General features: G+C 37.2%; 1 protein-coding gene across 2 annotated transcripts in view; it reads left to right on the top strand.

Annotated features, from left to right (window-relative positions):
• Nucleotides 1-5,238, top strand: part of PLA2G6_1 (85/88 kDa calcium-independent phospholipase A2) — a gene marked incomplete at its 3' end in the record, with an annotated part of 60,348 nt that extends 55,110 nt beyond the window's left edge. The window contains exons 16-17 of one of the 2 annotated variants that reach the window (XM_051211931.1): nt 1,225-1,402; nt 4,566-5,238. In XM_051211931.1, the coding sequence (XP_051072052.1) occupies nt 1,225-1,402; nt 4,566-4,762 (375 nt within the window). The remainder of the gene's footprint in view (nt 1-1,224; nt 1,403-4,565) is intronic. The other variant, XM_012943517.3, reaches the window with a different exon arrangement.
• Between the last annotated feature and the right edge of the window lie 7,543 nt (nt 5,239-12,781).

Raw genomic sequence — 12,781 nt, 5'->3', positions numbered from 1 at the left:
TACAATTGTGTAACTTGATAATAAATTTGTTTAAAAGAGATCCGTGCACTGAACGTCGTATTTTTAACGTTTAAATTAAATTAAAATATTTAATTTTTAGTTATCTTACATAGGCATCTTAGTCACTAAATTTGGCTATTTCCTGTTATTTCTGGTGTCGCGTTCGTAATACCCGCTTATAATTGGGAACAGGAATCATTGCGATTCCTATAACACAAAGTGATAACATAAGGGCTAGTACGAGTGAAAATTTATTAACTCTCCAAAAACACGCCTTACACACAATTCATCCAAAATTACGTCATCAATAAACCAAATACATCCATTTATAAACCGGTTTTACACACATTTGATGAGTCGTTAGTAAACATCATATAAATGAAAAAATGCACAAGATTTCTGTAAAACGTATACGAAATTCTTACAGAATGATATGAAAAATATAATTGTCACACTGGGAAAAAGTTTACACCTGTCATACTGATCAAAATTGACACTTAATGATTACGAAACATATTAACCTGAAATAATGTTAAACTGTGTTAGAGGAGACGTGAAATCGCCTTTTTATCCCAACTTGTCATTTCTTTAACTCATATCCAAATTGTTTAACATCGTTTGAGGATCTCACTATAGTTTGTTTCTCCCTGATTATCCTGAGCTTTCTCTTAGTTAAAGATACATAATCAAAAGAGACAGTAACCTACATTTCTAGGTTAGAATAGCTTTGCTGCAATTAGTTGGGTTAATCAACTCTGAATGCGAAGACAAATTGAAGTACTTATATATTGCGAGTAGTGAGTGTTAAAAGACGAAGAGATGGATAGGGTTACTGTGGTAAGTTAGGGTAGGTAAATTAACAAGACTCTGTATGAACCATAGTAATAAATCGAATTAAAAATCGGCTACCCAAATGTACTGAATTTCAAATGGGAAGAAACTTGTCAACAAACCATCACTGCAGTCTCAAGGGAGCTGAAACTCCTCATGAGGTTTAAACATTTTCCAGACGGCTTCACAATCTAAGATCTTATTTCGCAGACTATTCAAAGGATATGACTGTATGAACTAACTAAGAAGTTTGTTCAGCTTAAACAGTTTAGCAATTACAACATATAATCCACACTGTTACTGCTAAAAATAAAAGTGTGGGTCTTTTAATACTCAAAACGTTCAGTAATTATCATATATTTTAAAGTAAGACTCATTCTTTAAACATTTTAGAATAAACCTATAACTCCTATAGCAGTGGTTGTTTCTCTTGGGACTGGACGGTTGCCTGTAATGCCTGTAGAGACAGTGGATGTATTTCGTCCACAAAATATTATGGAAACATATCGATCTGTACGTGGTTTCGGATTTCTTGGTCGTATTCTGGTTGAAATTGCAACCATGTCAGATGGTGAGTTGTTTGATAGCTTGAAAAAAAATCAAATTTCATGTGAAACTAGTAACTCTGACACAGTTAATTAATTGTAAATAATGGTGCATCAAAATAAAAAGCGACACAAACAAATCACCCACAAAAGGGTAGGCAAAGAAATTTAGAGGGTGGTAGTTTTAGATGTGTAATTCGTTTGTTTAAGCTCCCGAGGGTTTAATCAATAAACCACACGTTCTAAATCTGTTCCACCTACTTCACAATAGGATAGGGCTATATGTGTATATACCACTGGGCTATACTCGTCCACTCTACCACTTACTCGAATAGCAATTTACCAGACAGTAGTTTTGTGACAATTCCTAACTGGTTGTTGATGAATTCATTTAGCTGTATAAAAAAATATGGAAGCTGAAGAAGAGTCAAATAAATTTCATTTTGACCGTAAACTATAAATGTTTATTATTAATAATGATACCTGTTAATTACTGTCTTTTTCATAATAACAAAGAGAGCTACTGAAAAGTATGATTATTGTCGTATTATTTCTTTGATTAGTTTGCAAGAAATAAATCTTACGTCTCGAAATGTTCAAGAGCTCATATGCATGATCTTTTATGTACTGATTCAGAATTTTCAACTCATTTGTGACTTTATGAGAAACCTATTCATCCAAGAATTTTGTTACTTATTAACTCTTAAAATCCGTTTAAAACTAAATATTTGTCGAGTTTAGTTTATTATTATTATTTGCATGGTTATACTGAATAAATCTGCTTTGAAAGCATCGGGCCACCAAACGCCCTAGTACGGCCGAGGATGGGGATATTTAGCTCCCACATAGCCACATGTATACAACCACTTTCAGGGAAGTCCTACTCACTGCCTTCTCGCGGCATTATTGTTGTTTATCTAATTGAGAGGACGAAGAGCGAATGTCCAGCGCTTTAACGGGGTCGGCGAATCTGGAGGATCCATCTAGACGAGTTGGAAAACCCTAATTACATACTAATGGTGCACATGAACTCCAGGATTCAGAGAACAAATGGCGTATGAACCAATTATTCGCCACCGGCTACCATGGAACTGCATCTCTTTGCTTTGCTCCACTGCCTTGTGGATCAGACATTTAGGTCGAAGGCTCCGGGTGTGACCCCCTAATAAAACAACCTACTTCGGTTTGAGCACCCTGGCAGTATCACAGCCCACACACAAATCAAGTGACTTGTGTGGCGCATATATTTTCGGTGCCCTTTTGTACCAATATTTATGTGTTCAAATAATAAATAATATTAATAATAATGGAAGTATCGGAATCGTTTTAAAGTAATAAGAATTCACCATTTCTCCTTGTGGCTGACTGATTTAAAGTAGTGCATACCCCGTCTTTTACTACCGAAGTCAATACATTCAGTCTCCAACACTTGGTGCCTTTATATCCAATTTTATTCAGGGTTGAAACTTTTGGTTATTGGATTCTAAGCTGATAAATCAATAGTAGCTATGGTGTTGAAAAGCTTAAATATCTCAGGTTTAATCCTAAAATGATTTAAGCTTGCTTATTTTTCAGTAGTGATGTCTTACTACTTATTGGAAACACAAACATGTCAACTCGATATTTTCCCAACCAGCAGATATTGACGTAAAAAAAGCCTTATAGCAATCAAATAAAGAAATGAAGCTAATCTATACTGTCACTAACCGTTAATTTGAGTATTATTTGGGTTTTGGCGAAAACGAATAGTAAATTCCATGGAAATCACAAACCGATACAAGTTTTACAACTACTAAAAATCTGGAAGAGCTAGACGGCCGTTTCATCCTATCATGGAACTCCTCAGTGGTGCCCATCCACAACCCGTATATGGTAATTGAACTCAAGACCTTCGGTTTTGGGCGCGAATGTCTAATCTTTAGGCCACTGAGTCGGCATCCATCGATACTAATGTCCAACTTCAACCAATTCATGATATTGTGCGACCATCTTTCACTATTTTCGGTGGGTAACGTCTTCAAACCCGACACGATTTAGCTCCACTGACCGCAGTTTCTCACTAGAACTCCGGAAATTTTCTCTGGAGCACATGATAATTGCCATTATGATGTTTTGAAGATTGTTGAGTTTCAATGAAATCACGAAACGTCTATTGCTTCCATGTTTTCAACTGTTGTCTAACTGTGATCGGTTCATGATGTCAATGAAACTGAACTCATGATGAATCATGATTATCCTAGAAATCAGTAGTTGGAAACGGTTAGGGTATACACTTAAAAATCACTAATTGTTACGTAAATTCATTCCATCTTGTAGGATCCATTTAGACTTGAATCGTATGGGGAATTCATGTGAGAGACTGATACACACTACTACGTGACCTTATCTTTACATGCTTATAATATATATAAATCATTTTTTATTACACTTCAATCAAATGTAGTCCGTAACGTATTAGCGGCAATAAAGAGTACGAAGTTAATCTGAATGGGTCTGTAATATAGACCCAGCACAACAACATCAGAATCTTCTATCTTGTGAACATCTTATTATATGCTTTTACTATCTACATGTACTTTCTTGTGAATTTTAAAATTATTTCTTAAATAATTAGACATTGGATAACTTGAATTTATCTAAGTAATCTGTAATACTTTACTTTACTTTATCTGCTTGTGTTCAGGATGTTACAGCCCTGAAAAACCACTTGTCATGTTTACATTTTTAAATTCCAGTTTCTGTTTGTTTGCACACTGAAATTTTCCTCACGGCAGAGATCCTTCATTCTTACCAAGACTAGCAATACTACTTTCCTATTGATCTTTTATTCTTTTAGTATGCGGATTTTTCATTTTATTTTTATGGTCATTATAAACATATTTACATGCGTTTGGTGTTTGTTTGAATCAACGTCCTTTGATTTCTTCCAATAAATATTTTCCACAAGGTTTATTTTGTAAGCCAATTGGGCGTAGTTGTAGTATCTTCACATATCTGACTTTAAACTAACTAGTAGTTCTCTCCATCTAGTTCAATACATCAATTTGCTTAGTTTAAGTGTATTTCAGAAAATCTAATTTTTCTACTCATTGGGATGTTACAAATATATTAATTCATTTGTATTTCCATATTGTTTATTATGTAAACATTTTAAATGAAAATTTTATCTTGTAATTTTTAACATTTTAGGTCGAGTTGTTGATCGTGCTAGTGCATGGTGTGGTTCACTTGCAGTACCATTCTTTCGATTAAATCCTCCATTATCAACTGATATTAGTCTTGATTCTACTGATAGTAAAGGACTTTTACTAATGATTGTTGAAACTCAAACTTATTTACGTCGAGTTCACGAACGGATTGAACTGTTAGCTTCATTGTTGCAATAGGATATATTTTTATGTAGAAATTCACTTGTTTTACAGGTTATTTTTTCAGATATTTATATAATGATTCGTTGATTATGACCATTATTATCAAATAATTTACTATTGTTCAGCATACATACTTCCGTCAAAGTTTACGGAAAAATAAGATTCCCGGCTAAAAGCTATTGTTCCAATTTTTGTTCATCAATTCTTGACCTTTGTTTTCTAATCATTTACAAAGCTTTCGGAATTTCTTTTTATATCTTTTATTCATCGTACAGAATTGATTTTATTTATACTTTGAGTAATAACATTTTAATATCTTATTTTGTGAAACAATTTACGTGATAATCAGTATGCATACATATAGACATACTGCTTCAAACTTTTCCCCGTCAGCTTATCTATTTTTTTTAAAAAATTTCGATTCCGATTTTCAATGTGTTAAGATCATCAATTGATACATTCGAAAAGAAAATCACTTTTTGATGGGAGAGAAACTGTGTATAATATTGTTTTGTTAACAATTAATTAGTTTCACCATAATAGTAGGTAGCTACTTAGGTGGATCTAATGATACAAATTCTTAAGTGGTATGGTGTCTGGAAGTTGTCACATATTGAAGCGTAGTGTTGGAAGACAAAATAAATTAGAATGAAGAAAGTCATAAAACATAAAATCCAAACTTATTTCTATGATAATGTTGCTAACCACTATCAACTTTGAAGTAGTTGCGACCATGCTATTGTCACCGTTCATGAGGTTCGCTCTATTGCTTAGGCTAGAGATTAAATGAACATGCACGTGTCACTCGACGGTCAATTTATTAAGTAGGTTCCAGAATGTTCGGTGGGCGAGTAGCTAGTGAGTATGTAGGAAATATCCAGTGCGGGATAACAATATAGTCAAAAAAATGTATGTTAGTGAATAATTAGTCTCATAGAACCATCTCGGTAATAGATGACTCAAGCATTTATTCTCGCTGCTAGCCTTATTACTAACCGCTTAATTGATTTGATGATTTATTCATTTCACTATGTATGTATATGTCCATGTTATTCATGTTCATTGCTCTCGCTTACTCGTACTCATATTTGCTGACTCACTCGTTTGCCTGCTTACCTTTCGGCACAACTCTTTCATGCTTTTTTAACGCACCTGTAATTTTGGATATCTATGTGGGCTAGTCTTAAGAAAAACAGACGTAGAAGGATTTTCTCCATATTTGCATGAGCATACAACAACGGATCTGACAGAGTGAATGTCCGGTTAGTTACTGTGCATTGCTCGAAACACTATGTTGAACCTTATTTTGAGAAACATTATTTCTAAAAACACTAATTTACTAGTAAGTGAGATAGGCAAAGACTATGGACTACCAAAGCAAACTTTTCGAACAAGAGATATTATCTTAACGTGACTTGTGTTTCTCAGACGTTTTCTGTGTCCTTACACAACGAAAATACCATTTTTGATACAAAGAATCTATACGGAGCTTAACGTTCGCTAGATTACTTTTCTACTAAAGTTTATTTGAATTATTAGTTAACTGTAGTCTTGACTCAACGCACTACTCGGTTTAAACGGATTTTTATGTTAAAATGCTAGTTTTGGTTTCAGTAAATTTCAAGTGTTTATAGTACTTGTTTTGATCTGTCTAATCCGTTTTGAACATATTACTTCTTTATGCGCTAATGAAATTTTTTTTCAGTCTCGTTAACAACCTGTATTTCACTATGGTCACTGAGAACAATTGTAAGCGACCTGAATGCTTTTTTGCTGTCAGCTATGGTATGCAGTGTGACAAATGCAAAGGTTGGTTTCACAGAGGGTGCACAGACCTTCCAGTAACTGCTTACAACAGAATTGGTAAGTCAGATCGCAAGTAGGTACGCGGCATATGCAACGTAAGTTCTGTGGATTTGCTAAGCAACATCACTCTCTTGACAATTCTGAGAAAAAAATATCGGCAACCCTGTAACATGGCAGTCTTGAGACGGACAAATAAACAAAGGCTCGCAGCAAAGTAAAGTGGAGGGTCTTTATCAACATCGGTATCGACTGGATACGCATCAACACCAGCGAAGTTATGATGAAACTGATCACCGCCATAAAATCGACAGTGTTACACACTCTCAGATTTGTGTCCTCAAGCACAGTCTCCTTAAGTGCAATTGTGGTCCCCAAAAATTCTGTTGACAACTGGACACTGTCAATAGAGTTAAAAAAGATCGATTGTCACCGTTACAAATGCTGTACAACATAAGTCTTGTAAGAAAATCAGCTGATGAATCGGTCGTGCAATCTGCTCCTGGAATTAACCAACCAGTCGACGAAAAGTACGAGAATCCGGGCAGCCATCCGACTGCAAACGAAAAGGATCTCAACCTCACCATGCTCGAAAACCTAGGAAAACGATCATAGTTCGTGATGATTCTCCCATAATCATGAACCTTGAAAACAGCTCTGACCTTTCTGTCAATCCACAGAACACAAACAACCGGATACTCTGGGAGGAGTTGGATAGGAAGCCCTAACTTACCATAATTTGGCCACTGACTGTTTCATAGCTTACCCGGGAAAAGGACACCAAACACTAAAATTATCCGAGACTCTTTCGAGTATCGTTCATCAACACTTTTGACTTGGAGAATGCCCTGCTAGCCAGTCATTAGCTAAAATAAGGAGATATGAGGATGCTGCACGTTGTACCATATTCTGAGCTCAATTTCATCAGGAACATAAAAAAATGACCATGTGAGACGTTCTTTCACGGAAGAAATATTATTGTACAAGGTATCCCAGAAAACACGGACTCTAATGATGCAGACTACGATATTCAAGAGCAGAAGTTCATAAAACTGTCCTTAAACGTTAAGAAGGTTTCAACGTTTTCACGTGGTTTTAATTTGTTTTCCTGATAGTTTTTCTCTTCAATTTAACAAGATTTATTGGCAAAAAATACTTCATTTCTGATAAGGTTTCTAATAATTTTACACCTCATCTTGGCACTCAACGTCATACACTAATTCTGTAAGTTCTCACGCTGTTCATCTCTTTTCGTTCACTAAACTTGACATATTGGCTCTTGACAAATATTGGATCTGATCCTACCACAGAACTTTATACATCTAATAAGTTATAATTAGCGGTTCACTTAATACAAACCTTATATTTAGGCTACTTCAAATTATGTCCAAGCCACCTAAAACACATACAATCTCTCTTGATGTCTATAGCGCCTGCAAAAGGTCGACTTCCGTCGCTAGAGCGAATTATGTAAAGCTTTATAAACACACCGATCAGTCTGTATCGTACTCCGATCTTCCCACAGCTACACTAGACGTGCACTATGTACTTGGACATGACACGTCATTACCTTGAATCTCGCTTACAGATATAAATAAGACCGGCCACAAACCGTTTGAGTCGACATCACTTGGCAGTCCACTCAAAAGCGTCACATGTTGTGAGCAGCTTTCAGGAAGTGCGGCTGACCCAAAACACTCAACAAATCCAGTCAGCCATCCTGTGTGGCGGCCCACAGTGTGCATGTAAGCCTGTCTACAATAGCCAACCCAATGATCTAGATCTTTACTACTTTATTCCTCAACTAAGTATGCGCAAAGTGACCACCCAATAGACACTTGCAACAAGTCTGTATGCAATCATATCGACCCTGACAATTTTGATGTAAAATCTAATAATTTTGCCAGTGACAGTTCTAAGAGCAGTCAAATAGAACTTAGCCTCACCCAGACTATTCAAAAGTTATTAGCGTACAAATATCTAATCATTGTTCCGGAAAATTCCGATCTCGAAATCATAAAAAAAACACTGCAGAAGTAATTGACCATATATCATCTGAGGTGCTGAAAAGACTATAGTGTACGTAGAATTTCATTGTGTATAATATACCTGATAGTGTGAACGTAGTCTTTTAAAAATGTCCCAATACAAGAATGTGGATTGTCGCAATCTTAGTGATTAACAAGAAGTTTACGTAAAACAAAAACGAAGACTTCTTATTCCATTCTCCTTTAGTTTGGTAGTATCACAGAATCCATTCACCTCCTTAATAGTCACTCATTACTAAGGCATATCCCAACATTTAAAGATATTAGAATCATCCATGACAGGATTGCTATCCAACGTCGAATCTTTAGTGAATTTCAAATCAATCAACCCAGCCTGCGTAGTAGCCACATTTACAATGATCGCCACTGCATAAACGCTAAAACACCATTTTCTATCCCTCCTAAAAAAGGAGGCACGTTGCACGCTGCTACTCGTTCTAAGAACAAGACTGCACATAAAGCAGATGCGGTTGTTCATTTTAAACCCAAACACCCAACTACTCCCAAATACCAATCCACTTATGTTTCTATAGTGCCCCAGCATTGCCCTAGTAGCTCCAATAAAATCTCAAAATAGCCTAAATATATTCCTCCCAGAAATTGCTATAAGAGCTATAGCCGCTCGATCACCGCAGTACGAAATAACACTAAACCCTCTGTAGAAACACATAAGTGCTCCAGCGCCCTTGACCCACAACATGCACCTGTCCATAGAAGTAGAATGCCCTTCAGAAAACATGGTGGACTGGCGGTACCAATTCATTCCAACGTGTGACTACACCCGACTAAAACCACGCCTACACATAATACCAGTAAGCCTTATAGTGCGAACCTTACAATCTCTGTGATCCAGTACACAACCGTGCGTAACACAAACACCTCCCCTGGCAGCAATGTCGCGTAATCCCCCATTCCTTGCTTCAAACATGCGACCTTCTCAACTACCCATAAGAGGACTAAGATTGCACACCGCCCACAAGGAAGCTGTAAAGTTGGTCTACTTGGGAACCCACCTAGTGATTCTAGATACCATCAAAGTCAAGCCACCCTATACAACTCTGTGATCTCCCCTAATTCGATATATACACGACCTCATCCTTTTTTATCTCCCTCCACCTTGACAGTGCTGCTATGGGGTCTCTAAATGTTGAGGGCGAAAATCCCACTATTTTGGGACCATCCCCTATGTTCTCCGACCCAATGCGGGAATGACATATCTTTCTTCCCACCGATAACTGTCTCTGGTCTCGAAAGCTCCTTGGCTAAACCTCTTGACCACTTCCCAAATGCAAAACCTATCTATTCAACTCACTCGACTCTACCTGTCATTCCTAAACATACATTTCTCGCTAAACTACCCTTCGACTACCTACCTCCCACCAGCTACATTGGTTACAAAACAAACGAACATGAATGTGGAGCCGGTACTCCTACTTCTTCCTCTTCTCCTCATGACAAAACAGACAATGCACTAGATTTACATCGCACCCTTCTATTAGACAAATATTCACCGTACCTGACAATTATGTTAATCAATGCTCGATCTGTACAAAATAAGATTACTTAACTACACACGCTATCACTTTTAGACAACCCTTCACTTGTTTTGATAATGGGAAGTTGGTTGTCCTCCGATGTCACAGACACCTATGACTGGGGAGACTTTCGATTTCTAATCAAGCACTCTGACTGGAGCAGTTACTTTACCAGTGATAACCTCTTAGAAACATTAGAAATATTCAATACCACCACCAAATCTGCACTAGACACTACTATACCCTCTAAAATTGCTTTTAAAACAACTACTCCAGAAATAAACCAAAAGACTAGGTCTAAACTGCGGAAACTGAGAAGGACGTACTACATACCAAAAGATTTCAGTGCCCTGCACCAGATATACTCTGTACTCGATGGAGTACAAAGTCAACACAACAAAAATCAACAGGCTGTGGAACGCACTGCGCTCACTGCCACATCTAAAGCCCAAGCCATACGTCGTCTCCTCGCAAAGCGCATAAGAAAGGACGCAGATCACAACATTCACTCCTTACTGTGCAATGATGTGACGTATTATGACCAAACCATCATGTGTGAACTGTTAAGTGAATAGTTCTCACACTATGTGAATATATCTCATGTCCCAGATATTAGCATTAAGTGCATCAGGAAAAATTATTTCAGTACCGTAAACTTTGGTCTCATTAGTATACACACTGCCATCAAAACCGTTAGACCAAATGCGAGTTCTGTTGCCGAGGACATCTCACCAATTCTTTATAAAATGTCAGGACAGGACATACAAGCGCTATTACTCAAAATACTCACATTATCTTTAGAAGCAGGTACATATTCCGAAATCTGGAAAGCGACGTACGTTATCCCCAGACAAATCAGAACTGAGAAACCTGGTTGAAAACCATATACCTATAAACACCACCCCAGTTATATCACGCATAATGGTAAAAGTGGTACAAAATAACTATCTGATCACCTACTTAAGGGAGGTCTAATAGATCATCACAACGCATCTTCTATAGAACAGGGTCCTGCATTATATGCCTGACAGACTTCTTTACCGAGGTTACTCGCATACGTGACTAAAAGAAACTAGTAGTTACACTATACTTTGTTATTAAGAAAGCTTTTGACAAGGCACCTCACAACCTCCTAATCATCAGACTTCATTGGGTTGGAATTACAAACAACCTATTGTAGTGGATTGAGTCTTTCCTAACGAACAGATACTAAATAACCAAACTTTTCTCTACATGATTTACACCTCGACCAATAACCAACGGTGTTGTGCAGGTTAGTGTCTTGGGTCCATTGCTTTCTGCAGGTGGTTTAACACAGGTAAGACCTACCTTTACGCCAATGATTCAAAAGTAATCTAAAAAACTAACATTTACGATGTACGTAGTACCATACAAACAATCCAACATGAACTCAGCAGGGTTGACAACTGGTGGAAGCACTGGAGGTTGGAGCTCAACACACAGAAATGTGGCTGGCTGTGTATTAGAGACACGTCTATTGAAATAAAACTAACATTTAGCAAGAGCACACTGCCCAGACTGACATCAGTAACTGACCTAAGTGTACATTACTCTCACAGTCTTAACCTTTGTGAATGTATCTCAACCAAAGTATCGAAAATGCAGAAATTGCTAGGCTTCACTCTTCGTTACTTCTTTCATAATGAATCTAAAAACATCCTTCACAAGGTATATGTAAGACCTATCGTTTAATACTGTTCGTTCTTATTTCCCAACTTATGCCTATCTGATATACATAAGATGGAAGAAATACAACGGGATTTCACACGCATAGTACTGAAGACCGACTCACTCGTTGACTACAGTTCCCGGTGTCACATCTTAGGACTAGAACCCCTTTAGAAAGTAGGCTTAGGTTCAATTTGACTACTTCAAACTCTTCAAAGGCATTACTTATCCCACATGTGATATAGTTCATGCCCAAGACTCTTATTAATACGACCATCGAGACAAAGTATCTACGATGGAAGTTCAGAAATACAGATCAAGAACTCGGAAAAACGTTTTCCTCATCAAGTGTGCAATAATATGGGACGGTCTCTTCCATGAAAGACGCATAGCCGATGAGTTACATACGTTTTTGAGACTCACTTGCGCTGATCTAGGACTATCAAACACATCTGGGCTCTACTCAGACGTCATGGGCTCTCTATATGTATGGACCAAATTGAACTCTGCAGTTGTATTAGATACTTTTCCCGGTAAGACTGTGATTAGTGGGCGACCTTTGAGTGACGCCTTGGTGACCTTGACAGTGTCTACCCACTTACCAGGGCTAAATGTTGATTATAAAGCAGTTCGAAGGATAAGGATTAGGATCCACAGTTGATGGTTAAGGTTTGGAATTAGATCTATTATTTTCATCACGAACTAATATCAGCTAAGATGGCGAGACGCTAAATGGCTGAATTACTTTCGCGTCAAAATTTAAGGCGTTATCCTAAATACGATTGGTTCGTCCATAACTTGTAGTCTCTTCCTCTTTTCCCTCCTAACATTTTTACTTGAAGTAGACACAAGTAACTCAATGGAATTATCGATGTTGATCAACCAAAGTTGATCGCTCAGGGACGCTGATTACTACCCTAAAAAGTTGTCAAAAGAACCGCACAATCGACCATCTACTA

Source organism: Schistosoma haematobium, chromosome ZW, assembly GCF_000699445.3.
Source record: "Schistosoma haematobium chromosome ZW, whole genome shotgun sequence".
Classification (NCBI taxonomy): Eukaryota; Metazoa; Platyhelminthes; class Trematoda; order Strigeidida; family Schistosomatidae; genus Schistosoma; species Schistosoma haematobium.
This window is presented reverse-complemented; position numbering and strand designations above follow the sequence as displayed.